This window comes from Cuculus canorus, chromosome 1 (genome assembly GCF_017976375.1).
Source record: "Cuculus canorus isolate bCucCan1 chromosome 1, bCucCan1.pri, whole genome shotgun sequence".
NCBI classification, from domain to species: domain Eukaryota; kingdom Metazoa; phylum Chordata; class Aves; order Cuculiformes; family Cuculidae; genus Cuculus; species Cuculus canorus.
Window position 1 is genome coordinate 99,857,525 of NC_071401.1, and position 24,702 is coordinate 99,882,226.

At 40.8% G+C, this 24,702-nt stretch overlaps 2 protein-coding genes across 3 annotated transcripts in view; one reads left to right on the plus strand and one right to left on the minus strand.

Moving 5' to 3' along the window:
* Window positions 1-91: 91 nt before the first annotated feature.
* ATP5PF (ATP synthase peripheral stalk subunit F6) lies at window positions 92-6,432 on the plus strand. 2 transcript variants are annotated; one of them, XM_054065430.1, is made up of 4 exons: window positions 92-250; window positions 1,104-1,292; window positions 4,113-4,237; window positions 6,309-6,432. In XM_054065430.1, exons 2-4 carry the CDS (start codon window positions 1,123-1,125, stop codon window positions 6,335-6,337), a joined length of 324 nt encoding a protein of 107 aa, XP_053921405.1. In that variant the 5' UTR covers window positions 92-250; window positions 1,104-1,122; the 3' UTR covers window positions 6,338-6,432. The 2 variants fall into 2 exon arrangements, with proteins under 2 accessions (XP_053921405.1, XP_053921410.1); XM_054065435.1 differs by lacking the exon at window positions 92-250 and adding an exon at window positions 266-421.
* Window positions 6,433-6,575: 143 nt separating this feature from the next.
* Window positions 6,576-24,702, minus strand: part of JAM2 (junctional adhesion molecule 2) — a 38,416-nt gene continuing 20,289 nt past the window's right edge. Inside the window, exons 2-10 of the mRNA XM_054065420.1 lie at window positions 21,620-21,685; window positions 17,175-17,288; window positions 15,809-15,961; window positions 13,823-14,028; window positions 12,268-12,370; window positions 10,635-10,742; window positions 9,835-9,850; window positions 8,899-8,932; window positions 6,576-7,608 (exon numbers count right to left, since the gene is read on the minus strand). Of these exons, the coding sequence (XP_053921395.1) occupies window positions 7,576-7,608; window positions 8,899-8,932; window positions 9,835-9,850; window positions 10,635-10,742; window positions 12,268-12,370; window positions 13,823-14,028; window positions 15,809-15,961; window positions 17,175-17,288; window positions 21,620-21,685 (833 nt within the window). The 3' untranslated portion in view covers window positions 6,576-7,575. The remainder of the gene's footprint in view (window positions 7,609-8,898; window positions 8,933-9,834; window positions 9,851-10,634; window positions 10,743-12,267; window positions 12,371-13,822; window positions 14,029-15,808; window positions 15,962-17,174; window positions 17,289-21,619; window positions 21,686-24,702) is intronic.

Here is a 24,702-nt window from a genome sequence, read left to right on the forward strand (position 1 = left end):
AAGGAACTACAACTCCCGGCAGCCCCCAAAGGCCGACAATGCAGGGGAATAGGCGGGGCTGGCGGTGCCCGTCACTCCAAAGCGTTTCCCTCCACCACCCCTGGCCCGGAAGCGTATAGCTTTACGTCCGGCGGTCGGTGGGAGTCTTGCGCGCTGGCAGTGGGGCGGTGAGGCGGGCGCTGGGCCGCGGGGCGGCTTTCCCGGCGTGCGTTGCGCGGGGAGGCGGGGCCGTGACCGTGAGCGTCCCAAGGTGACTGGAGCTGGGCCGGGGGGTGCTGGGGGCGCGTCCTCCTTATTTTCCTTCTCCGCTGGATTTCTGCCGGAGCCGGTGGGCCCGTAGTGCAGCTCGCCCTGCCCGTGTCTGAGAGTTGCGGTGGTTCAGCCTGGAGAAGGCTCCTGCAAGACCTCATAGCAGCCTCCAGTACTTAGGGAGGGCCTACGGGAAAGCTGGGGAGGGGGCTCTTCATCAGGGACTGCGGGGATAGAACGAGGGGGAATGGTTTTAAGCTGAAAGAGTGCAGATTTAGATTAGATATTAGGAAGGAATCTTTTACTGCAGGGTAATGAGGCGCTGGCACAGGTTGCCTAGAGCACCCGTGGCTGCCCTATCCCTGGAGGTGTTCAAAGACATGTTGGTTGGAGTTCTGTCCAACCTGATCCAGTGGGATGTGTCCCTGCCCACGGCAGGGGGATTGGAGCTGGATGATCTTTAAGGTCCCTTTGAATCCATTCTGCGATCCTGTGACTAACAGCCCCACTGCCTGCAAGGAGAGGTCCCAGGCGGGTGAGATGGAGGCAGAGATGTCTGCAGGGGGAAAGCAGTGGCACTGGAGACCGTTGCTTCTGCTGTCTTTGATTGGACTAAAATTTTTAACTTTTCTTTAAAAGCCAATACTTAAAATTGTCAATTTGTCTCTGTCAAACAGCATATGTAACGCTGTGTGGCTACCTGTGGTCATGGCTGCTGGAGTTTTCACCCCAAATTGCATGCCAGTTTAAATATTCTTTCTGCTGTAAAGCTACTCTGAACCAATTATCTTGCTTCTGTGTGCATTTGCATTGCAGAAGGAGTGATCTGATTCTGTGTTTGTTTTGATTTTTAGTTAAAGCATCAGCATCACCATGATTCTGCATCAGATTCTGCATCTTTCTTCCCTTTTTCGCTCTGCTGTTTCCATTCACTTGCGCAGAAACATTGGGCTTTCTGCTATTGTTTTTAATAAGGCAAAGGAGCTTGATCCCATTCAGAAGCTCTTCGTGGACAAGATCAGAGAATACAACACAAAAAGCAAGTAAGTAAAGGAAATATTTTAAGGCTGATGGCAAAAAGAGGAAAATGTTCATTTTAACAAATGCTAAAATATGATAGCTTTGTAGGTTGGTCTCTCAATACTTAAGGTATTATAGATTATATAAAATATATAATTATATAGTATCACAAGTGAGAAGTCTTGTTTTTTCATACATGGCAGAAAATGTCCTTTTTGTTTGTCTTAACAAAAAAGTAAAGCTGATGACATTCTTCTTGGGAAGTTAAGGCACTTAGTTTTTGCACATTATGTGAACAGTCAGTTTGTTAGTTTTTCCCCATTTCCAGTTGTCAGTGAGGGTACGTTCTCTTTGATCTTCCTCTTTTGATTGATGTAGCTGTAAAAGCCCTTCTTGTTGGTCTTTACTTCCCTTGCCAAGCTCAGCTCCAGCTGCACCTTGGCCTTCCTGACTTCATCCCTACACAACCGGGCAGCGTCTGTATACACATCCCAGGTTCCCTGTCCCTGCTTGCACTGCCCATGCAGCTCCTTCTTTTTTAGTTTAACCAGCAGGTCTCGACTCAGCCATGCCAGTCTCTTCCCTTTCCTGCTTGATTTCCTACATACGAGGAATGAGTGCTCTTGCGCCCTGTGGAAAGCTTCCTTAGATATTTTCCAGCTCTGCTTTGCTCCCTTGTCTCGGAGGACCATGTCCAAAGGAATCGTACCAAATAATTCCTCGAAGAGCTAGAAGTCTGCTTTCCTGAAATTTAGTGTCCTGCCTATACTACTCACCTATCCCGTATCCCTCTGGACCTTGAACTCCACCAGTGCATGATCACTGCAGCCCAGGCTGCCACCGATCCTAACGTCACTGATGAGCTCGCTTGTATTGGTGACCATAAGGTCCAGTATTGCTTCTCCTCCAGTGGAGGTCTCAATCAGCTGGACTAAGAAATCATCTTCAATGCACTCCAGGAGTCCTCTGGATTGCCTACAGCTTGCCGTGCCAGTTCTCCAGCATATGTCTGGGTGGTTGAACTCTCCGAGTAGGATGAGAGCTTGCGAGCGTGAAGCCTCCTGTAGGTAGAGGAAGAAGGCTTCATCAGTTGTCTCACCTTGATCAGGTGGCCTGTAATATACACCAACCACAAGGTTCCTGGCGGTTCTTCCATTTTTCAATTTTACCCACAAGCTTTAACCAGTTTGTGGCTATTCTTCAACGACAGCTCTTCACATTCTATCCCTTTCCTGAGATAGAGAGCAACGCCTCCACACCCGTCCTTCCACCTTTTGTTAAGGGCTAGCTTGGTGTTATCCCCCTCCCTCTTCGTATCTAGTTTAAAGCCCTATCTACAAGCCCCGCAAGTTCCCTGCAAGATCCTCCTCCCCCTCTGAGAAAGGTGGCCCCCATCTGAAGCCTGTAACCCTGGTGCCATGCAGGCCATCCCGTTATCAAAAAACCCGAAGTTATTGTGACACCAGCTATGGAGCCATGTACTAATAGACTGGGCCTGTCTGAGCTGTTCTATGTCACCACCTGTTACTGGGAGGAGGGAAGAAAAGAATCACCTGGGCCCCTGATTCCCTCAGTAGCCATCCCAAGGTCTTAAAATCACTTTTAATCTCCCTTGGGCTTCTTACAGCTGTTTCATCGCCTTCCACATGGAGCAGCAGTAATGGGTAATAGTTGTTTTGGCCAGGCTGGGAAGTTTCTTGGTTACATCCCCTACCCGGGCTCCTGGGAGGCAACAGACTTCCTTCTGAGTGGGGTCTGCTCAACATATCAGACCCTCTGTCCCCTTCAACAGAGTCTCCTACAACTGTGACTCTCCTGTCAGTCCTTGTGCTGGTTGGAGCAATGGTGTGTTTACGTCGTTTCGGTCTCTGACTCTGCTCTAATGTCGGTGCATCTTCCTTCGTGTTTTCCTCTGGTCTGTCCTCCACATTGAGACCCTTAAAAGCTGTTGTGGAGCGACACCTGAGGTGGTGTGGGCAAGGAAGGGGTTGATTTTCTGCCCCTTTGGTGGACTTGCTCCCACTCCCTACCCCCTTTTGAGCCTTCGCCTACAACCTTAGCAGGGGAAGATGCCTGATCCTTTTCTTCCTGGGCTCTTACCTCTGTATGTGTCTTCTCTTTTGCTTTGGAGCTCAGGGTGTGATCCCGTCCCTCTATTTCCACCTCACACTCCCTGATGCTCCTCAGCCTCTCTGCTTTCTCTTTCAGCTCTGCTACCAGGCTGAGGAGGAAGTCCACTTGTTTGCACCTTATGCAGCCCTCACTGCCCTCAGTTTCCAGTGCAAGCTGGTGGCACTCCGTAGAGCCAGAGACCTGGACAGCTGCGTACTTTCCTGGGAGCTCAGTCTGAACTGATGCATCCCTCCTGGCAGTGAGTGCACATATAAGTGCACAATGTCCCATCTTTTAGTTTTTCTTTCTTGTTTAGCATTCAAAACATGTTCTTTTTGCAAGAATACTTAAACTTTACTAACCAAGATCACAAATTTAGAAATAGCAGAGGTAAAAATTTTTTCAGGAAATCACACCTGAAAGAAGTGAAACTTAAGAGCCCTTAAAACCTGGATACTCAACATAGTTTTTTGCCTCAAAGGGCTACCTCTGTAGCTTGAGTTTTCATGACTGATAGTAGAAAGCCTGTACTTTACTCTGAGAACCTTGTTTATGGGTAAGGTATGCAGGCCCTAAGGTGTGTTGTGTCTTGACTTCTGGAAATATTTTAAATTGTTTGATTTAGTTGGTTGTCCACAAGGTTTTTAATTAATAAATAGCCATGAAAATGAAGAACTTTGACATGGTATTTCAGAACTGAACAGCTAATCAGAACTTTTATTTTTTTTTAGGCAAGCTGGAGGGCCTGTTGATGCAGGCCCTGAATTTCAGAAAGAAATCAATGAATCCCTTGCTAGACTTCAGCGGGCGTATGGTGAGGGAGATCTAACCAAGTTTCCAGAATTTAAATTTGAGGGTGAGTTGACAATGTTACTGAACTGCTAATTGCAAGTAGGGACATGTTCAATAACTGGTTTTCTTAATTCCCATTGTGTTTTTATTTGGACCATTGAGATGCCCTTAGTGAATCTCATTGCGTTTGCATAGTTCACATCTAATTCCTCCTAACTCCTTTTTTAATTTCTTTAGTTAAATAAACTTTTTCAGTAAAGATGTGGACTTACTTATACGGATGCTTACACAAACTTGCGGTCAGATCAGGCTACCTTAATTACCCTTCACAAATGATAAAGAAATAGCCTCTGGAGAAATAGCACAGGGCCTATTATATTTTTTTTTCCTCATCAAAGAGGTCAGCAGACTATAATTTGAAAACCTATGTCATTCTATGACATAAAATGTCTATGTCATTCAAACTACAGTTTGTAAATTTTGTAAGCTCATCTGAAGAGCAGTGATTTCAGAAAATTAAGATAGAACTTTGCTACTGATTACTTCATCACTAAATTACCACTTTCCTCAGTTAGGTGGATAGGACTTCTGTTTAACCGCATTAGCATGTTTTCATATTACCCAGACTGAGCATGACAAGAATGCTTGTGATGATTGTTTTATCAAGTATGCAAAGAAACTGCTCAAACTGTCTGCCTTGGGACACAAAGGCAACAGTTTACTTCTATTTTTATGGACAGGCCCATTTCTGTAGTGTTTTTGCTTCCTTATCTAAGTACAGCTCAACATCTTCATTGCTCACAAGCAGTTCTAGCTAAAGTCAGGTTTTGAGGGTGCAAGCTGTCTTTCCCATAACCTGTAAGCAGCTGGTAGCTTTGATTCAGCAAAACTTTGAATGTGCCAGTGAACTGTGTTTACATGGCAATGTTTTGGTAGCCAGGGGCTGAAGAGGTGGTCTCTATGCGGAGAAGCCAGGGGCCATCCCCATATCGAACAGAACTAGTTCCAGACAGCTCCAAAATTGTGTCCATTGCAGGACACTGCTGAAACAGTCAGTGATGCTGATCGCACCTCTGTGATAACATATTTAAGAGGGTGAAAAATGCGATCTCTGTCCTCAGTGTTACTGTGAAGGGACAGAGGGAACGAGAGTGCGAGGCTTAGTGGACATTTGGTAGCCTGCCAAGGTCAGGCCACCATAGTCAGTGACTTAAAATTCTGATCAGACTGAGTGGAAATTCTAATTTATACTAGGAACACACCTAAAAAACATTTTGGGGTTTGGTGGTATTTCAGTTGGATTAAGAAGTAATTTGTTAGATTGTTACTGTTGCAAATAAAACAGATAATCTGTAACTTAGGAACTGTGGTATTTGGCCCCCCCCCCCCCCCCAGCTGCTATGTGAACAGCACATATTGAAGTTTAGGATTCTTTTTGTAATAAATCAAAATTTCTGTGACTGTAGGTACAGAAAAAAGCAGGGGGAGACTTACCACTGTTGCTTATCCTTAACCTAATTTCAACAAGTTTTCAAAACTAAGTGGCTACATAGGTAGAAACTTATTTTTTTTTTGTCTTAGTGAAGATTATAAGAGCTGAGTCTCACCTCTCGCACCCTTTGAAGCAAGGATAGTAGGCATTAGCAGCCTACCTGTCAAAAGCCCTAACCTTTCTAAGTTTGTACCTTTGACATAAAGAATGTCTTCCTCCATGTTTGTATGTGGAGAGCATCTTTTGCTGAATGGAGTCAACATTGCACACTCCATTCTGTTAGTCAGCTATAAGACTCTCATCAAGAAGAGCTTGGTTACTTGTAATACCAGAGCTATGTTGGAAATACTAGTGTCATGTTCAGTAATGTTCTCCTTCCCTACCTGAGGTGTTACTAAAAGCTGTTTTGGTTACTACAGTGCACCTCTGTCTTAAGCCTCACACATAACTCTAAAACGGAAAAGACTTGTCTAGTGTAGTTTATTCTGTAATACTGTGTATATCCAGTCATACCATGATGCCAACAAAGTAAGTTTGCTTTAGGTTGCCAACTTAATGTTTAGTTTTCTTTGAATTTCTTTGTGGTGTTTGAGTATGGAATAAAAAGACTAATATCTTCTCTCTCTCTCTTTCTTCATTTTAGAGCCCAAATTTGAGGAGACTCCAAAGTGATCCCTGCATGTTGTATATCAAACGGCAGTGAACATCAATGGAGTTGCTCAACACAACACCAGTTGTAACTTAATAAATGCAGTGTTTCAGTTCAATTTCAGAAGTGTGAGTAAGTTCTTAACTGTATGGTAAGCATACTTACCAATGATCATCAACTCATTAGTTGACTGAGGCATCTGAATAGTTTCTCAGTGTTAACTGCAAAACTCCTTTGACAAGCTGCATTTTACTGCTGAGATGTTACTGCACCAATAATGATAGACCAAGAAGGAACTACTTGGTTTTCCGAGTTCGTCACATCCAAAAAGCTTGTGCACAAAAAAAAACCAAACCCATGAACCCTAAATCAGTAGCAAAGCCCAGTGCTAGCGATGGCCCTGCACAGTCAGAAGTATATGCACAAATACACTAGTTTTACAGTGCATCAATGAACACACAAGTGAAGTGTTCATCTTATAGAAGCAACTGAAACCTGTTAATGAGGCTGTGAGATTTAAATTCCAGTAACTGAATAACTAACACAAACACTTCAGGTTCTGAGGAAGTTTTTATTTGTGACACTTCAACAGTTAGGGTCCAGATGCTACAGCTTGAGTTGTACTGGCATGATTTTTCTTCAGAATAAAATTACATGTCCAAGCTACAAAGAGAGAATGAGACTTCCTTGTAGAAAAGGAGCTGTAGGCATTTTGTATTAAACAATAAATCACTGCTTTAGCCTCAGATACAGGAAGCTTTATTTTGTCAGGATAGTGAGTTTAAGTCTGCATGATTACTTACACACTTAGAGATGGCTTTGGCAAATCTCATGCAGTGTCAAGCTACTAAGAAGTCAGTATTGCAGGAGTGTTTGAATCCTTGACAATGGTGAAGACTTAGCAGAAGCAGTGGTAGCAAGGCCATGTGTGGAAGTTATTTGAATAGACTGTTCCAAGCTGTAAGAGTGAATCCTGTACTGCTGCATGTACACATGAACAAAATGAGAATTCATCACACAAATTGACTTGTGTATTCAATTTAGGCCTACCTTTAAGTTAAGGTTTTTTTGTTTTGTTTGTTTTGTTTTGTTTTTTAAAAGCAGTCAAGCAGTTAGGTTGACTAGGTCTAAACATTGGCAGTTCCCATTTTCAGTGTGTAGTACGTGGAAATGATATTTACAGAGTAGAGGTCAAAAGATCCCTTTGATACTTTTGTATAACAAGTAGTCATTTGATGTCCCTCACAGAGGCTGAAATCTTCTAAATAACAAAGGACTTGGTATGCTTGAAATCCTAAATGAAACAAACAAGGTTATGTGAGTAATAGCTCAAAGATTTTAACCATTTTAGAATTTAGTATACATTTCAAAAAGCATTGAGATTGGAAAGAAGCATGCGTGGAGCACTGTTAGTTAACATTTGCTCTTTTCTGAAAAGGGCAATCTACAAAAAAGTGCTGTTACACAGAATAGAAATAATAACCTCTTAAATACAAGTATCTGACAGCTCTGTTGAGCATCTGATTCATAAATGCATTAATATTGATAAACAAGATACCACAGCTCTTCAAAGTTTGCTCCTTCCCACTTGGAGCAACCAAGTAGCTGGCCTCAGTAAGTTTCTTGCGTGCATACATACTACATGAAGAAATAAGCTTATACTGTTAGAAAAACGGATGGAGTTCAGTGAGTTTTTAAGTCTGCCAATGGAGCTTCAAAGTATAGATAGTGAAATTAAGTTGTTCCTACTCAAAGTTTTGTTGGAACTGCATTCTTTTTGGATGAATCAGAAAAGCTCAAACAATGTACATGCAGTCAAAGCCCTTAAGACATCACTTTGAAGAAAAAAAAAGTAGCTAGTAGCTTCCACATTTAGTCAAGCATGTTAACCCACATTAGTCTTGGAGGAATTGTAGCCCAAACTTTTTTCTTGCTACTACCTTGGACTGCAGCTGAGTTAGTTCCCTTGGTTAACTGGTATGAACAAGCAAGGCAGAGTGGAATACTTAGCAAACAAGAAATGGCATCATTAAGTGGACAGTATAGAGATGAGATTGGCAAACAGAATCATAGAATAGTTAGGGTTGGAAAGGACCTTAAAGATCATCTAGTTCCAACCCCCCTGCCATGGGCAGGGACATCCCACTAAATCAGACTGTCCAAGTCCCCATCCAACCTGGCCTTGAACACCTCCAGGGATGGGGCATCCACAAATAGCGTAATGGTGTTACTTCTTAATTTATCTGATGGAGATACAGTAATCATGAAAAGGGGAAAGAAAAAAGAATAAAAGAAGCTAATAGCAGAAGAAGCTAACAGGGAGAGGTAGGTAAAAGACAACCAGGTAAAAGCCTGGTTACTGCAGTAAAGAAAAAGATGGCAAAGTATGGAGCAAGTTGCTCTAGTTTTATGGCACTTTAGACTGAGTAACAAGAAGCTATAAATACAAACAGATAGAGTATCTCTGGGTATTGGTGGCTGTGAGGGTTGAGGGGCGGGAGTGGGGTGTAAAAGCCTCACAGGTCTAAGGAACTTTGAAGACATTTAAAATTTTAATGCACACTACTGAATACAAGATACTTGCCTTTTCACTTGTAGATTGATAGTTCGTCTTCCCTCTGTTAACACAAAAGGAACATAGGTTAAATAGTGACTTTTCTAGTATTAGTTCTAACTCTATGAGAACCTTATTTATTAATGCATTTTTTTTCCTGATTTCCAGCAATTCTGGGAGTTTTTTGCCGCTTAGAAAAAAGTCAGAATAACAAATGCCTTGAATGCTTTTTGGCAGCTGTTGTTATCTCATGAACCACTGTGGAGTTACCTTCCCTAGCTTGCCTTTTCAATGCTTCCAGTTATGCTTTTTGTCTAGTTCACGGCCAGTATAAGCAGCACAGTATTTTACAGTAATATTCATATTTCTCTCTGGTACTTTTTGTTACCTGTTATTATCTAGCAATGCTAAGATAAATGTTTAAAATTTAAAAAATGAGGGCAGCCTCCAATGAAGCACACAATTTTAAGCCTTGTGTGGGATCACTAAAATAGTGTGAAGAATTCTGACTTGCTACTAAGAAATTCAAGTGCATGAAATAAACCCCTATCAAAGGAGTAGTTGAGACACTCCACCAGTCATATCTTTACTTAACATTTCCTGAAATAACCTGTAAACATGGATATGAAGACAGCTCAATTTGGTTCTGATCATCTTTTGTCTAGTTTGAAGAGGAGAGAAATGCATGCCTGTAGTTGAGTTGGTGGTATGAACTGTAACTGTGTAAAGAGACACACATCTCTGCACATTTATCACAGTAATAATGCTTGATTCCTTTTGTGACCAGCACACTGGTTCTAATAAGGGAGCCAGCTGGTGTGTAGAATCAGGTTTATTTCAGTGTTCAAAAAAGCCACTGCACAAAAATCATGAGAAAGGACTCTAGGAATCATCATTGTTACTAAATAATCAGACATGTAAATGAATTTTGCAGAGATTTGGTACTACTTGCATCACGATACTTACTGGGAAGAGCTTTCCTCTGAAAAATAAGAAAAAAAAAGTAATTAGCACAAGAACAGTTCCCTCGGCTGATTTAAAGCTCTTTATAATAGTTATTCACAGCTTACTCAGCTCTTCGGTTTCTAGAAGGGATTTCTGAAACAAATGTCTCTTTTTGGTGTAGAGAGTTTAAACAGAAAAAAATTAGGTTGCTTTCAAAGATAAATGACCTTCCAAGTGATCATGAACTCTAACAGCAGCCCCATTAGCCTGTTACTTTCAGGCAGCGGACCTTCTCAGGCCCTGGACACTTGGCATCCCTTCTTGCTGTGCTCTACAGGCACTAACGTAAATACTACAGCTGGATGTCCACCCTTTTGCAGCAATCTTTAAAAACAACTTTCTCTACGTGCATTTTTGTCAAGACCCAGAAGAGGGAGCCAGTATTTTAGTTTCTCCTTCATGAGAATTGAGCCGCTCGGACCTTCTGGAGTATAAGTGAACTTGGCACGGCTTGTTTTTATCTTGCCTTTCTTTGCCATGCCCTCTCCAAACTAGAGCAGAGAGGCTCCAGGAACCAGGCCTCAGCGCTTTACTTTCTCTAGACTGCTGTTTGGTAGCCCTATGCAACTGCATGAACTTCTCAATGTCATTCTTGAAGTATCTTTTGCAGCAGAAGTTGGCAGAATAAAAACTAATGCACAAAAAAAGTTGCTGTTGTAGTGCTCTGTAGCTTTCGTACCTTCATGAAAAGGAGGACGTGTTACAATCAGCAGAAGTACAGACATTTTTTTTCACACAAGGAGTGACTATATTTTACTTACTTGTAAAGTAGCCCTTTTTTTGGGCATAAAGTACTCCAAGACCACATAATGCCATTACCAGAGCCACAACTACTACAGCAGCGATGATAGCACTTACATTAAGGTCATCTGTAATTATAAAACATAAGTCCAATGTAGTAAGTTGTAAAAATTTCCATTGGCTGGATTTATTTCCCTCCCCCACTAATTACTCCAGGCACCTTTTGTATCTATGGGTGGTCTTTAGCCCTATCTGTGTAAGTTAAGCAGTAACGCTTAGATGTAGAGAAGCAGTCCAAAAGCACTGCTGTGTCACAGCCACATCGAAAGGCGTGCTTAGTTTGGGTCAAAAGTAAGGAACAAGTAAGAGGTGATAAGTTATACATACTCCTCGTTACACCTAATCCAAATATGTCAATACCTTGAAATCTTGTCTCAAAAAAAGTGTTTTCATATAGTTAGTTTGCCTGAAAAAAATTAAACAGCTGATGTCAGCACCAGGTCCTAGTCCTGATGAATTCCTTGGGCAAATTATTTTGAATTTATTGCTTTTATTTTTTATTTTTAAACAGCAAGGCCTTCAAAATTCAACACAATATAGGTCAAGAAATATTTTAGCCCTGATGTCTAAAGTTAAACTCTACACTGGGCTACTGAAACATCTAGGCATTTTTATTTTGAAGGTGATAACCCATGCCCATTTCCTTATATAATCACTAAGAGCTTAATATATTATTATGATTGGGAATTTTACCCCAAAACTTACCAATTGCTGTGCATTAGTTAACAATTATTTAGGACTTCAGTGAATATTTCCACAACAGAGGGATTCTGTCTTGGTATCTTGTGCAACAATTCCTCATAATCAACCTCATAATCAAGGAATGCACTAAAAGCTGTGATGCAGTGATTTTCAACTAAGTTCTAAGAAAGCACTGGTCAATTGCTTGATGGAATACTTAGACATGAACTTCTGTGCAGTATTTGTGACCATCTGCTTTCCCATCACATCTTCAAGAGTTTTATATTTTGCAAAAACATTCACACATTTCAAGTTATTATAGACTCTGCCCCTCCAGCCTTTGCTAAATTCTTTACTAGCTAACCAATGTTACACTTCACCTTTGCAGTGCAAGTCGGAAAGAAATGGGCAGCAGGATTTTTTAAGATACGTTGACTTTTTCAGTGTCCTCCGACAGGTATAAATGAGCCATTGGGTTAAATTTCTGATCTGTAACATTAAGCTGTCACACAAATGTATCTCAAAAGGATGGCTTTTCATAAAGAAAATAACCCAGTGAGCCGGCACATTAGCCAGTACACCTTTCACAAAAGCATTCTGAAATATTAAAGCTTTGATATGACTATTACTGTTCTGTGAAGTTCAGTGCTGAGCAACCTAAAGGCTGGCAACTGCAATAATTTTAAGATTATAAACTAGCTGCTTTTCTATGAAAAAATGCTTCTGTTGTAAGAAAGGAATTCTTTAAGTAGCCACAGCAACTACATATAGGCAACCATTATTATTTCTGTTATTATTATTCCTCCCGCCAAATGCCATAAGTAAACAAAAAGATATAATTCAATCTGGTCTTAGCTTCTCAGTTGCATTATTGCAATACCGTTGCCCACCCTTATTTTCTTTGACACATACCAACTTGCATTCGCTTCACTGAGCATTTCTGAGATAATCCAATCCCATTGGAGGCTTCACAGAAATACTCTCCAGTGTCACTCTTTGTAACTGTGTTAAATAGCTGTTAAGACAGAGTCCAAAACCATTATCAGAATGGAAAAAAATTCAGAATTTCCTGTGGGATAGAAATTTTGACACGTCAACAGGGTATTTTTGTTTGTTTGTTTGTTTTCAAAAAAGAAAAACCTGAAAGACATTCTGGTCCAGTTCAACCTCATAATGAAGCAACTCAGTCACATTCCTTGGTCCTTAACTTCAGCTTGTGGTCTAAGAGGGTCTTTTAGATGGACATTTTAACTAGATTGGGTGTATCTACAAGGAGACTGCTTTTCAGTAATCATTACTTTCCAATAAAATGCATTATTTTAGACATATTGTAATCGCAGAATCCCTGACATCAGAACATTCTTTTCATTTTACCAAAAAAACACCACCAGCAAAAGGAAATTACATACACACAAAAAAATCATGTACTACAAAAATATTTCCCACAGAAAGTTGGCAGGGTCCCGTCCACCTCAAGAAACAGCATTTTCTCTCTTCTTCCAATGGAGAAATGCTAAATCGTACTGTTTATCAAATACTATCACTTTAAAAATGAAAATGAGGAAGGAAGAGTAGGACAGAGACTGATTTCATGTCAATTCCATTGTTTCTCTGTATTCATTTTTAATTACTAGACTTGTTTACCTTTTTTCCCTCTTAACCTATCCCGTACTTTAAAACCAAGGTTTTCCAAAGCGATTAGTAATTTGGAGTAGTGCAGCATGCTGAAAGATCCACAGGACCTCGGAATGCTTAGTCACATTGCAGTTTTCCATGTTTGATCATGCACAAGAGTAGGGTGTTCCAAGAACAACTCTTTACTTCTGAAAAATCTCAGCTGACAATGCATCCATAAGTAGTATGTATCACTTTTTTTAGAAGGATTGGCTAATGAGGGAGGGATGAAAAAGAGACTGCCATTTATGAGGGGAAAAACACCTCCACAAAACAAACTACAACTAAACCAAAAGCCTGCTAAGTTTACTTAAAGCCCAGACTCAGTCCCATTGACTTCACAAGTACTGGGCTGGAACTTGTAAATGCCACTGGATGGCACAAATTCTGGACTGAGGTAGCGCTGCATGTCTACTGAAGTTGCTATTTAAGATTTTAAGGCACTATTAAATATAACTGTTGACATACTGAGAGGTCATTCTCTCCTGGCACTAGCTAAATGACAAGGTGAAATTTGTCGTGTATTTTCTAGAATCTGCTCATTTATCATTTATCATTCCCACAGCCTTGTAACTGACCCATTTGTCTTCATCACTCAACACCTATGTCTTGTCATTGGTCTGAGGCAGAAACTACCTTCTACATTCCTTAGAGCATATTTCAGCATGACATTCATCTCCAACAAAGACCTTGTGCATTTTTTTTTATTAAGACCCCTTCTGTATTATTGTATGAAATGGTACATTTGGTCTTCCCGATAGCTGCTTATGACAGAGTTGGTTACTACACTTACCAGAGTGCCAGACTTTTTATTCATGGTGTAAGTTATGTTTGCAGCTCTAGCACTGCCTGTTCCTGTCTTTTCCAGTAAGGCAACACCATTTTTGTACCACTGGTACTCCGATGGAGGAGACCCCTCTGTCTCCTTACAGCTCAGTTCCACTACTGTTCCTGTCATTGCAGAGCTGGGTACGTCACATACTGGCGTAGCTGGAGCAACTGGAAAATGAAATTGCACTTATTACAGTCTTATCAGTATTGTCTATACAACAGCAGTTTGACAGTCACCGGTGAGGTGAGCACTCATGTGCCTAGGAACATGCTTAGCAATTAGCATGTTAATGAAATGAGGTGTTGGAGAAGGGGCTGAAGGCAGACTGCTGCTACTGCAGAGCACAGTAAAATTTGTGAGTTGCTAAAAATGGAAGAATGAGGCTTGCTCCCACCACATGCTGTGTCATCTTGTCTCCCATCCAGCCTCAGAGTTTTTTTCACCTTGTTTTTTTGTACAGGGCCTCCTGCTCATAGACAGAGGAGGGATAACTTGGGGAATCTGTAGTCCAGCAATTTCTCCTTTCCCTGCCCCAGTATTTAAAAAGCATAAGTGAGAAAAAGGAAAAAGATTTTTTGTATTAAAACAAATTAACTGCTTTTTTAAAATTATTGTCAGAAAGAATTACCGAGACTGGCCATCATCACAGCCATTGCCTAAATCCCACATTGAGGACAAAAACCCAATTGGCTACTAAATTTCAGCATAAATTAAAACCAAACATTCCCTACATAAATGCGGGAGACCCTATTGTTCCTTCTACTGTGAAGATGAACATCTCTTTTGCAATTTTTATTACATAAACAGAACAGGAACCCTTTTTTTATGTCTTTGTAACTTGAAGCTATGTAAAAGAAAACTAAGGGTGAAGAGGCATGCATGGAGTACTAAAAGCAGAAGTTAACAGGTATTCATGCGGCTTTCACATGATTTTAAAATAAAAGGCAAAAATAAAAAGTGAAATACTAATTAATTCACATTAACTATCAAAAAGGCTTGTGAGCAAAACACACAGACACACATTCTCCCTCGGGCTCTAAGTTTTCAACTTTCAATTAAGAAGCCACATTTAAAAGAAGAAAGTTGTTGAGAGAGTGGAAGAAAGAAGTAGATGGTGTTACCTCATTGTTGGAGCTAATCAGAAATTTGTTAATTTATCATCCTTTAGGAAGAACTTCTAAGACTTTATTTCTGATTTTAAAAGATCAATTATTTTTGTATAGAATAAAAACACAAACTACGAAAGCCAATGTTTTCTTTTCTTTTCTCTTTATATGGAGAAAACTACTAACCTCTACCACTCATCCACTGGGAAAAACCCCAGAAACAATGTGAGAAGAAAGTGCTCAGTATTCACTTTTCCCTCCTTTCCCCAAACGGGAAAGCAAACAAACAAAAAACCATGAAGAACAACCCCCTTTTCCCAAGGCATCTCTCATGTAAATGAAGCCCACAGATTTCTAGCTCCCTGGCTGGCACTGCGCAGACACTGCAGCAGTTTCTCCTTCCAAAAACAGGAGGAGACTGTGGCATATTGCAATGAACTGCTGCTTAGAATATTTGATAAGTGTTGACAGATGCTGACTTTCCAGTGCCAAACTCCATGATCAGCTTGTCCAGATTCTCAGCCACTGAGTGAATTCAGGTTTAGAAGAAATAGAAGTTTCACCATCACATAAATCAGAATACTCACAAAGTTTTGAGAACTGAAACACACATTTATATCAATAAAACCCTAGTTATATTTCTTTATAATATAAGCATGCGTTTTGCAAAGCTCTTTCGTGAAGTGTGTAGTGGAACATGCATATGCATGTGAGTGTTTAAACCCAGCCCAGAGAAGACCCCAAAACCCAGCAGTCACACACCATATGGACAACCCCACCTTCAACACCCCTTACTATTATTCCAGTTCTTTACAGAAACCCAAGTAACAAAAGTTTGTACCCAATACTGTGAGAGTAATAGTAGCCTCTCCCAGGCGTTGCCCCTCTTCGCTCTTTGCGCTGATTTCACAGCGGTAGGTCCCAGAATCCTTTCTGGTCACATTTCTAATACGGATTCCTGTATTCAGCATCTCAGCTCGGCCTCGAAGATCACCTTTAAGGGAGAACAGACAGAGAGGTTTCTGCTTTATGCATATGGCAAATTCTCATTGGCTTGTTTTGAATTCACGCATAATTTATGAACTATTGCTAATTTGTTCAGTGTTCGTTATCTGTCAGCAAGGAGCAATATGTAATCCCCTTCTTAAGGCAGAGAGAGGCTTCCACAACTTGTATGTTTAGTCCAAAAAAAAACTCGGTTCAAAAAACCTGCATCTGTCATACGTTTCCTAGTTGGAAGATTGAATGTGGGTTTTTTTCCTATAGATATTTCAAGAAAACACGTTAAGCAGTAGTCAGGTGACAAAAAAAAAGACGTCTTTTTCCACTAGAGGAATGGCGATCAGTAACTTAATTACCTTACAGAAAGAATTGTGAGTGAGACCACAGCAAAGTATTCAACATATTAACTTGGCAAGAAAAACTTAATGGATTTAGCAAAGGCACTGCCATCACACTTCTTACAATGAGGTTTTCTTCATTCTACAGCTTGTTATGAAATTAAAGTTACCTGCACACACAGAAGCATGGGTTCTAGTGTTTCTCTAAATTAAATATATGCAGAAAAACCCAAGACCAGCACATCTTGCAAGCTCTACAAACTAACAAAACTGCTGTGCTTTTATTTTACTTCTCAGCTTTTGTTTATTGTGTACAAGGGACCAGAGACCCATATTTTCTACAACACATAAAGCTGAGGTAAGTCCTTTTCAGAACATATAAACAGAAGTTCCACTTCTGAAAAGAATACAAATAATTTAAAATATACAGCTGACTTTATATTTTATGTATATAAAAATTGCTGCATTATTCATACCTAAGCCTGCAGCTCTACAGAAGGCTTCAGAAACCTCTTTGTAGGATAGGAGTGCAGAGCTTGCAGTAGTTTGGGGGAGTTTATATCTGAATGTATTTAATTTTTTAAAAATGTCAAGGAACGTGCAAAGCCATTTTTCTTAGTCTTGAGTTTTAGTATATTTAACTTAATTTAAAAAGGTAATTAATCATTGACGGGTTTATTAAGAAATGTTTTCTTCCCCTGGGGAAGAATTCTTTTCCTCAGAAGGACAGCTGTTCAGTATGGAGAGTTAAGATTCTTTCAAATGACTCTTTCAGTCATTTTCCTAATGTTATTCCCCAAGAAAGAGTCAATAACTCTGTTAGTGAATGACACGTTGAACCACCAGTCTAAGCTTATAGTACTGTACCTGTAAATTCACCATTGTAGTAGACAAATGAGACTCCTTGGGACTGGATTTTTTTCCATTCTATTCTGAAGCTCATCGCTTTTGAAAATTTGTGCTTGCAACTAAGAATGGCCTCTAGAGGGAAAAAATACCAACAACAAGAAAAAAAGAGAACACAAAAGGGAAAATTAGAGACTTCAGCAGTGGGTTTGGTACACGTTCAGGCTCCATGAAATTAATATTCCCCTTTCTAAAGAATTTGAGCAGCCAGCAAAGGCCAGACCTACTTCTCAAAGTTATACCATCAGACCTCCAGATTTATACAAATACAATGGGGAAAAAGAAACTCGCAATTTTCCCATACTTCACTGGCCTTTGGATCAAACTTTGGATCACGATGTTGGGGACTAGATATTCCCATGTTGGATGGGCACAGCTTCTGCATTACTACCCTCATTTTTGGTTTAAATATTTTTGGCAGTGAGCAGACCACCATTAAAAAAGGAATCTTATCCTGTTATCAACCGTATTTTGTGAATTACCTTTCTGAATTCAGTATCAGTAGTTTAACTGTTTAAGTGTATAACAATGCAGATGGAAAACATGCCAGTAAGATGGCTAAATATTCTCCTAAGTAACCAATGCATTTAGTTAGAATTTCACAGTGGTTATTGTAATGCTATGTGGAAGGTGAGATTCTGCTTCAGTAAGGTTTCCCTATCAATAACCTTTTCAATGCAAAAGGGATAACAAGTAAATGGAGCAGCAACAAACAAAAACACAGAGATAGAGACAGGAACTAACAGAGATGATGACCAAGACCAAACAAACTGACGGGACTCTCGTGTGGGCAACTGGAACAAGTGAGGATCTCTGCATCTGTTGGAGGGGCTGCAGATGTTGGGGGTGTGTGTTGGTGAGTCTCAAAGAATGTGTACCTAGATTGCTAGCTATTGGGGCAGAGAGGGGTGCCCTGACTAAATTTAGGGCCAGCAACTGTGGTCACACTGGGGGTGTAGGCACGCCTGGGCTTGTGATGCTGACTTTTGGAAGTGAGTGTGTGAGTGTGCGGTGTTCTTATCTTCCCTAAACCTGGTGTGCCTTGAGGTGTGTGTATAATTCACTAGCAAATCTCAAGCTGACTGAACTGGTAAGTAGGGTAGTGGCAGCAGATGGGCAGAGGGGCTGTGCTAGTACTCAGGGGATCCACGAATTCGCATGCCTTGTGTGGTGTTGCACCTTTCACCACGGAACATGAATCTCCATTGGCCAGAGAGGAGGAAGGAGGCTCAGCTGTCTATACTTAATGCTTTATGTGAGCCCAGTCAGTGTTGTATGTGGGTTCTGTTGATGGCAATGCTTTGTCTGTAGCCGTCTGTGTAGCTGACAGTGCCAGTGTCACAAGTGTGTGTATGCACAGATGTGCACACATAGACACGCAGTCCTGGGACAGGTGCAGCCTTGCTACTGGTTGAACCTGTAAGTGGGAAAGCAGCACGAGGTCCATCGGCATGGGACAAAGACCTCCAGGAGCACTGAGTGTGGCTCCAGCGGCTGGGCACGAGGAACCCCCATGTCTTTGGAGCTGCTGGTGGCAGAGGCTGCTCATAACATCTCTTGGTGGTTCCTTCTTATTTTTCTTGAGTTCTCAAGAAAAGAAGGTTCATGCAACTGTTCACCTTTCTCACTGTCCACTCAGGTTTCCCCAACTTAAGTACCATAGACATCACCAAACAAATTTCAGAGAGAGGCTGAGATTTCAGAAGTTACAGGTAGCTGCTAAAGTTGCCGTAACTGGGTAAGAAAGAAACCAACATTAATGCTCCTAATGAGGAGGAGGTTATACTGGGAGCTCAACTGCTCTTTTTTCCTCCCTCACAGCAGGGTATCAGCATATGCCATCACTAATATGTTGCCTGCATCATTAATTGTGGTCTATGGTCAAGCCTATAGTTATTAGGGGAGAAATTAAAGGGTAAGAGAAGACACGGCAAACTGGGCAAGTGAGTTATTGGCACAAACTCAGTGTTTCAGTAGTTCCACTCACTGCAGAACAGCATGCTGAAATATATATCCATATTTTTCCCAGTAAATAACTTTTATGTCAAGGTATTAATAAGAATTGTTGGGAAACAACATCAGAGGAAAGAGTCCAACCACACATCTGCCTGGCTTCAAATCTATTAATAAAATAAAACTTAGTATCCCTCAGGAACTTCTATAAAAGATACAAATACAATATTGATCTTGCCACCTTTAGGCTGCTCATTTTCCAATACAGGCTAAAGTATCAAAGATCAAAAGCCCTTACAGTTTTGGCAATACCTGTCTAGCTTTCAGGAGGCAAACATCCACTGCTCAAACAGACAATCAGTCTGCATTAACTGCCACCCTCGTCTCCAGCCTCAGCAAACAAGGTTGAGGGGCAAGTAAGAGCTACCGACAAATCTACCCACTCAGCCTTCAGACCTCTCCAAGATCTCATCTGTAGAGAAACAAAAAGCTTCCAAGGAGCCAGACTGCTAGCCTCTGTGGTCTCTCACAGTGGAAAAAGTGTACAGCCTTGAAAGAAAAACTGAGGCAGCAAGGCATTCTTGCCAGAAACATGCTACATATGCATAGGCTGGCTGCTTCAGAAAACATGCTGTGCACTCAGGAAGCCCAAGGTTCCTGACTTCAGGTTGAGTGGATGGGTGGAGGCTTCCTGAATCTTAAGATTTGCTAAAGTTTCCTTTCTATTTTGTTTTTGTATCCTTCTAACAAAGAAAAACCATCATTCAAACTCAGCTTGCTTTTGCTACTGACCTTGTGACAGCTGGCTGGTCTCATGAGCCAGTCTGTATTAGCTGACAGCTCAGCTGAAGCGTTCCCAGCTGAAGAAGTCACCTCTGTCTTGAATGAGCTCCCCCTTACTTGCATGCCACAGTTTTTCATTTCAGAAAAATCTAGCATTGATGCCCTCCCACTAGCCTTATTCAGAGGAAGGGAACAGAATGAAAGAAAGGGAGTTTATGCAGAACAGAGACAACGTAATATTATAAAACCCTCCTTACTTAGAGTTTCCTTCTCTCACTTTTTTCCCATATTAAGGGAGGTATTTATTTTCCAGAATAAGACTACTTGAATTGCATTAAGATAGGCACACAGGACTGCACAGGCCTGGAAGAACCTTCTGGAATCTCAGAGAGGTCTGGACAATGTTTAATTTGGATGTACATCTGGTCTGGAAGCTATCGCTTCATTATAGAATCATAGAAATCCCAAGTTGGAAGGGACCCATAAGGAACTGCTCCTTAAAGAACTACCTGAAACAAACCATATGACTAAGAGCATTGTCCAGATGATACTTGAACTTTGACAGGCTTGGTGCTGTGACCACTTCCCTGGGGAGCCTGTTCCAGTTATTGACTACTCTTTCCCCTACAGTAACTGAGGTGGGAGGAGAGAGGAAAGACGCATTTCAGGTCAGCTGCATTCAGTTGAGTAGCTACATCAATCAGCCCCTGCTGCTCCCCTACTGATGCTACACAAAAAGAACTTGGCATGGCATCTGAGCTATGTTAAACTGATCTCACCCTATCATACAAATAACAAAAGAACAAAATGCAAGCCATATATAAAGAGACAGAACCCAATTAAGCTTTAATATTAGCTGAAGAGCTTCTCTCTCCTCTCGCCTGTCCTGAGTGACAAATGCATTAAGTTTTTCTTCCCCAAAAGTGACAAGAATACTTGACTGAAAGTTATCTGACAGCTTTAGAAACTTCCAAAATATTTATTGCCTCAAACAGATTAATAAAATCTAAAGCTCAGTAAACAGTTCTTTGAGTTCCCAAATTATCATTTCTCTACATTCCAATGAAGTGCAAAAAAATCAAACAAACAAAAGACACCACGTAGCCCACAAACCTCATATATGAGTACAGACTACTAGGATCCCTTTTTCATCTACCCAGAAACCAGTTGTTCCTCCTTGTCTCCTTAACTCTCTAGCACATTACTAGAAGTCATTTGTCACTTTATATATGACATAGACATAAAAATATGTAAACAGCCACTAAGGTTACTGAAAACTCACTGACTTACTCGTTGTTTCCTCTATAGGCCCTCACTTTTCTGTCTTACAAGATAATTAATGCTGCTTCTTTCTATCAGTTCCCATCATAGCCATAACTGGTTTTGCTGATAACCAGGCAGAAGTTAGAGTAAGCTGCCAGGACTGACAAACAAGTCACAGAATCACAGAATAGGTGAGGCTGAAAAGGACCTTTGGGGAATGTCCAACCCCACACCAAGTAAGAGAAAATGGGGACAAGATCACGATTACACAAACAGTCAATGGAGAAAGCAGGAGCAAGATCTCTCAGGAAACAGGACCAGAATCAACAGATGTACAGCTTCTGTATATGTAGTTTGCATGTATTATGTATATATTAAAAATAATTACAGCAATGCTCATACCATACCCTTAAACTCCTCTGCTTTTACGTTTTTGTTATCCGTTTCAATGGAAATTCCAGATACTTTACAATCTGCAAGAGGACAGAAGAAAAGATAATTCAGCAATAAAGACTTGTAATTTCATATGTGCTTCAACAGCTATAAACAATATTTTCAAGACTTCCTTATTTTCATATATAATATTATATATTATTATATATTATTATTATATATATTTTCAGTTTTGAAAATATAATATTTTCAAGACTGATTAGATATTGCCTGCTGGAGAGAGAATGGGACTAAGAGCTAGACCAGGACTGGCCATGTATCATAGAATCATAGAATAGGTTGGGTTGGAAAGATCATCCAGTTCCAATCCCCTGCCATGGGCAGAGACATGCCCCACTAAATCAGGCTGCCCAAGGCCCCATCCAACCTGGCCTTGAACACCTCCAGGGATGGGGCAGCCACCAACTCCCCAGGCAACCTGTTCCAGTGCCTCACCACTGTCATGATGAAGAAATTGTTCCTTATGACTAGTCTAAATCTGCCCCTCTCCAATTTATACCCATTGCCCCTAATCCTATCGCTACAAGCCTTTGTGAACTGTCCCTCCCCAGCTTCCCTGTAGGCCCCTTTCAGGTACCGGAAGGTCGCTATATGATCTCCTTGGAGCCTTCTCTTCTCCAGGCTGAACAAGCACAGCTCTCTCAGCCTGTCCCCATATGGGAGGTGCTCCAGCCCTACATTCATCTTTGTAGACCTCCTTTGGACCCGGTTCCAACAGTTCCATATCCTTCTTATGTTGAGGATTCCAGAACTGGACACAATATTCCAGATGAGGTCTCACAAGAGAGGAACAGAGGAGCAGAATCACTTCCCTTGACCCGCTGCCCACACTTTTGATGCAGCCCACGATACTCTGCCCAAGGGGCTGCAGGGCTCAGCCATGCCCTGCAGCTCGGAGAGGGTATCCTGCAACACCCATGAAATCACCTGGGCACCTGCAGCCTGCATTACCCTTCAGAGATGCTGATTTCTAGATGTTTCATCATCTCCTTCCCCCTTCTAAATGTATGCCCAACATTCTTCTTTTTTCTAAGAGAATACAGCTTCACATCTGACAAAATAAAGTGAATTTTCATATGTGCACATTACCAAAAGATCCTAATTTGTGTGCATCTATCCTGTCCTTAGTATATTTTAATTTTATCATCGCCTTTGTGTTACCCCAAAATAGTTACAGCAGAAGTTTACAATATGAAAATAAATAAGAAGTGAAGAAGTCAATTCCAGCAATGCCATTTGCGTACCCTTAGAATAGTGAAACAACAAAAAAATATTTGCATTACAAACAGAGCTTGGAAATTTTTTCCATCCCATTAAGAAAGGAAACTTTCCTGGTGGACTTTTAAAAAGGGGATTAAAAAAAAATCCCCACACCCTGTTGAAATCAGAGAAGTGAACAGCTTCTCCAGCACCTCCCAAAGTAAGCATTAACTCCTGCATGTCCACACGGAGCCCATCTCCTTGGTTTTGTCCAAGCTTGGTCTAGAATAAAGCCTAAAGTTTTTCAGGCTTTAACCTCTTAAGCCCTATTTAGATTTATGGAAAAAGAAAGTTACATTTGGACTTCTACCCAAACCTTACTTGTTCTAGAAACAAACACCCCCTCGTATCCTATATGCCAACATATTTTAAAAAATCATGTTTATCTAGTAAAATATCTTCCTTCCTGTGCATACAAGAAAGCTGGGGAGAGGATTTTTATAAAAGCATGTAGCGATAGGGCAACGGGGAATGGCTATAAATTGGAGGGGGGCAGATTTAGACTAGACATAAGTCCAGTCTAAATTTGCAATGAGCATAGTAAGACATTGGAGCAGGTTGCCCAGGGAAGCTGTGGCTGCCCCATCCCTGGAGGTGTTCAAGGCCAGGTTGCATGGGGCCTTGGGCAGCCTGATCTAGTTGTGGGTGTCCCTGCCCATGGCAGGGGGGTTAAAATTAGATGATCTTTAAGGCCCCTTCCAAATCAAACCATTCTATGATTCAATGATTAATTCTATGTGTTGATGGTGGGGGAGGCATGTTTTGTTCTGAGGATCCTGACAGCAGCAAACACTTGCTAACACTTAGGAAGTATTTCTAGGACTCCAGAGTGTAGGTAAACCCATTTATTAATTCTTGGTAATCAAACTTCTCTCTTTGGACAAAAAACAGCTCAAACACATGCAATTTACCGCTGTATTACATTCACAGTTTCATGAGCCTGAAATTTCTCTCCTCCCTTCCAAGACAGATGTCACACAGCTCACTGTTGTTGGCTAAGTATTAATAAGCTAGAAGCTACAATAAGAAAATATGTTTTATGGCTTCTGAGGCAGGATCATACTATTTACTTCTCACAATGGAAGTTATCATGACATAACTTTGCATATTTTATATTGGGAGCTTGCAATCGCTCAAAGTTTCTACATTCCCCTGTGAATCAAGGGATTCACAGAACACATGACGATCCTATTAAGCAGTGCAATAAATACAAAATATATCAGCAAGAAAGTTCAGCATACACACAGGCCTCCTCCTCACACACACAAACCACATGTATACAGGACCCTCTTCAAGAAGCAGAGGAGTCCAAAGAGCAACTTAAGGTGGTGCAAAGAGAGCTGACTGGATTAAAACCATTATATATTCTGATCAAGCAGGAAGAAAGGAGAAGTCCTTGAAGTTTATTTTAATGTCCCTTCAGAAATGTCTCCACCAATTACTCAGAATCTAAGATTTAAGCTTTGGGTTTTAATTCACCATATAAAAAGCAATAGTGAAAAGATGACATGTCACTGTACCAGTAAACTTTTTGTTTAAATGCTTTTATATAGACTGAAAAAAAAAAACAAACCAAACCCTACTCTTATGTGCTGGTAACTTCATTTCTTTAGACGTAAACCCCCAAAATACAGACTTTCATTTGATAATCACTGACACAGCTGTAAACTGATACTACTAGCTGGAAGAATCATTAAGGAAAAGCGTGTTAGTCAAACCAAATGAAAGGAAACAGTGTGCCTGGAGGAAATTACATGAGAACAGAATCAAAACAATA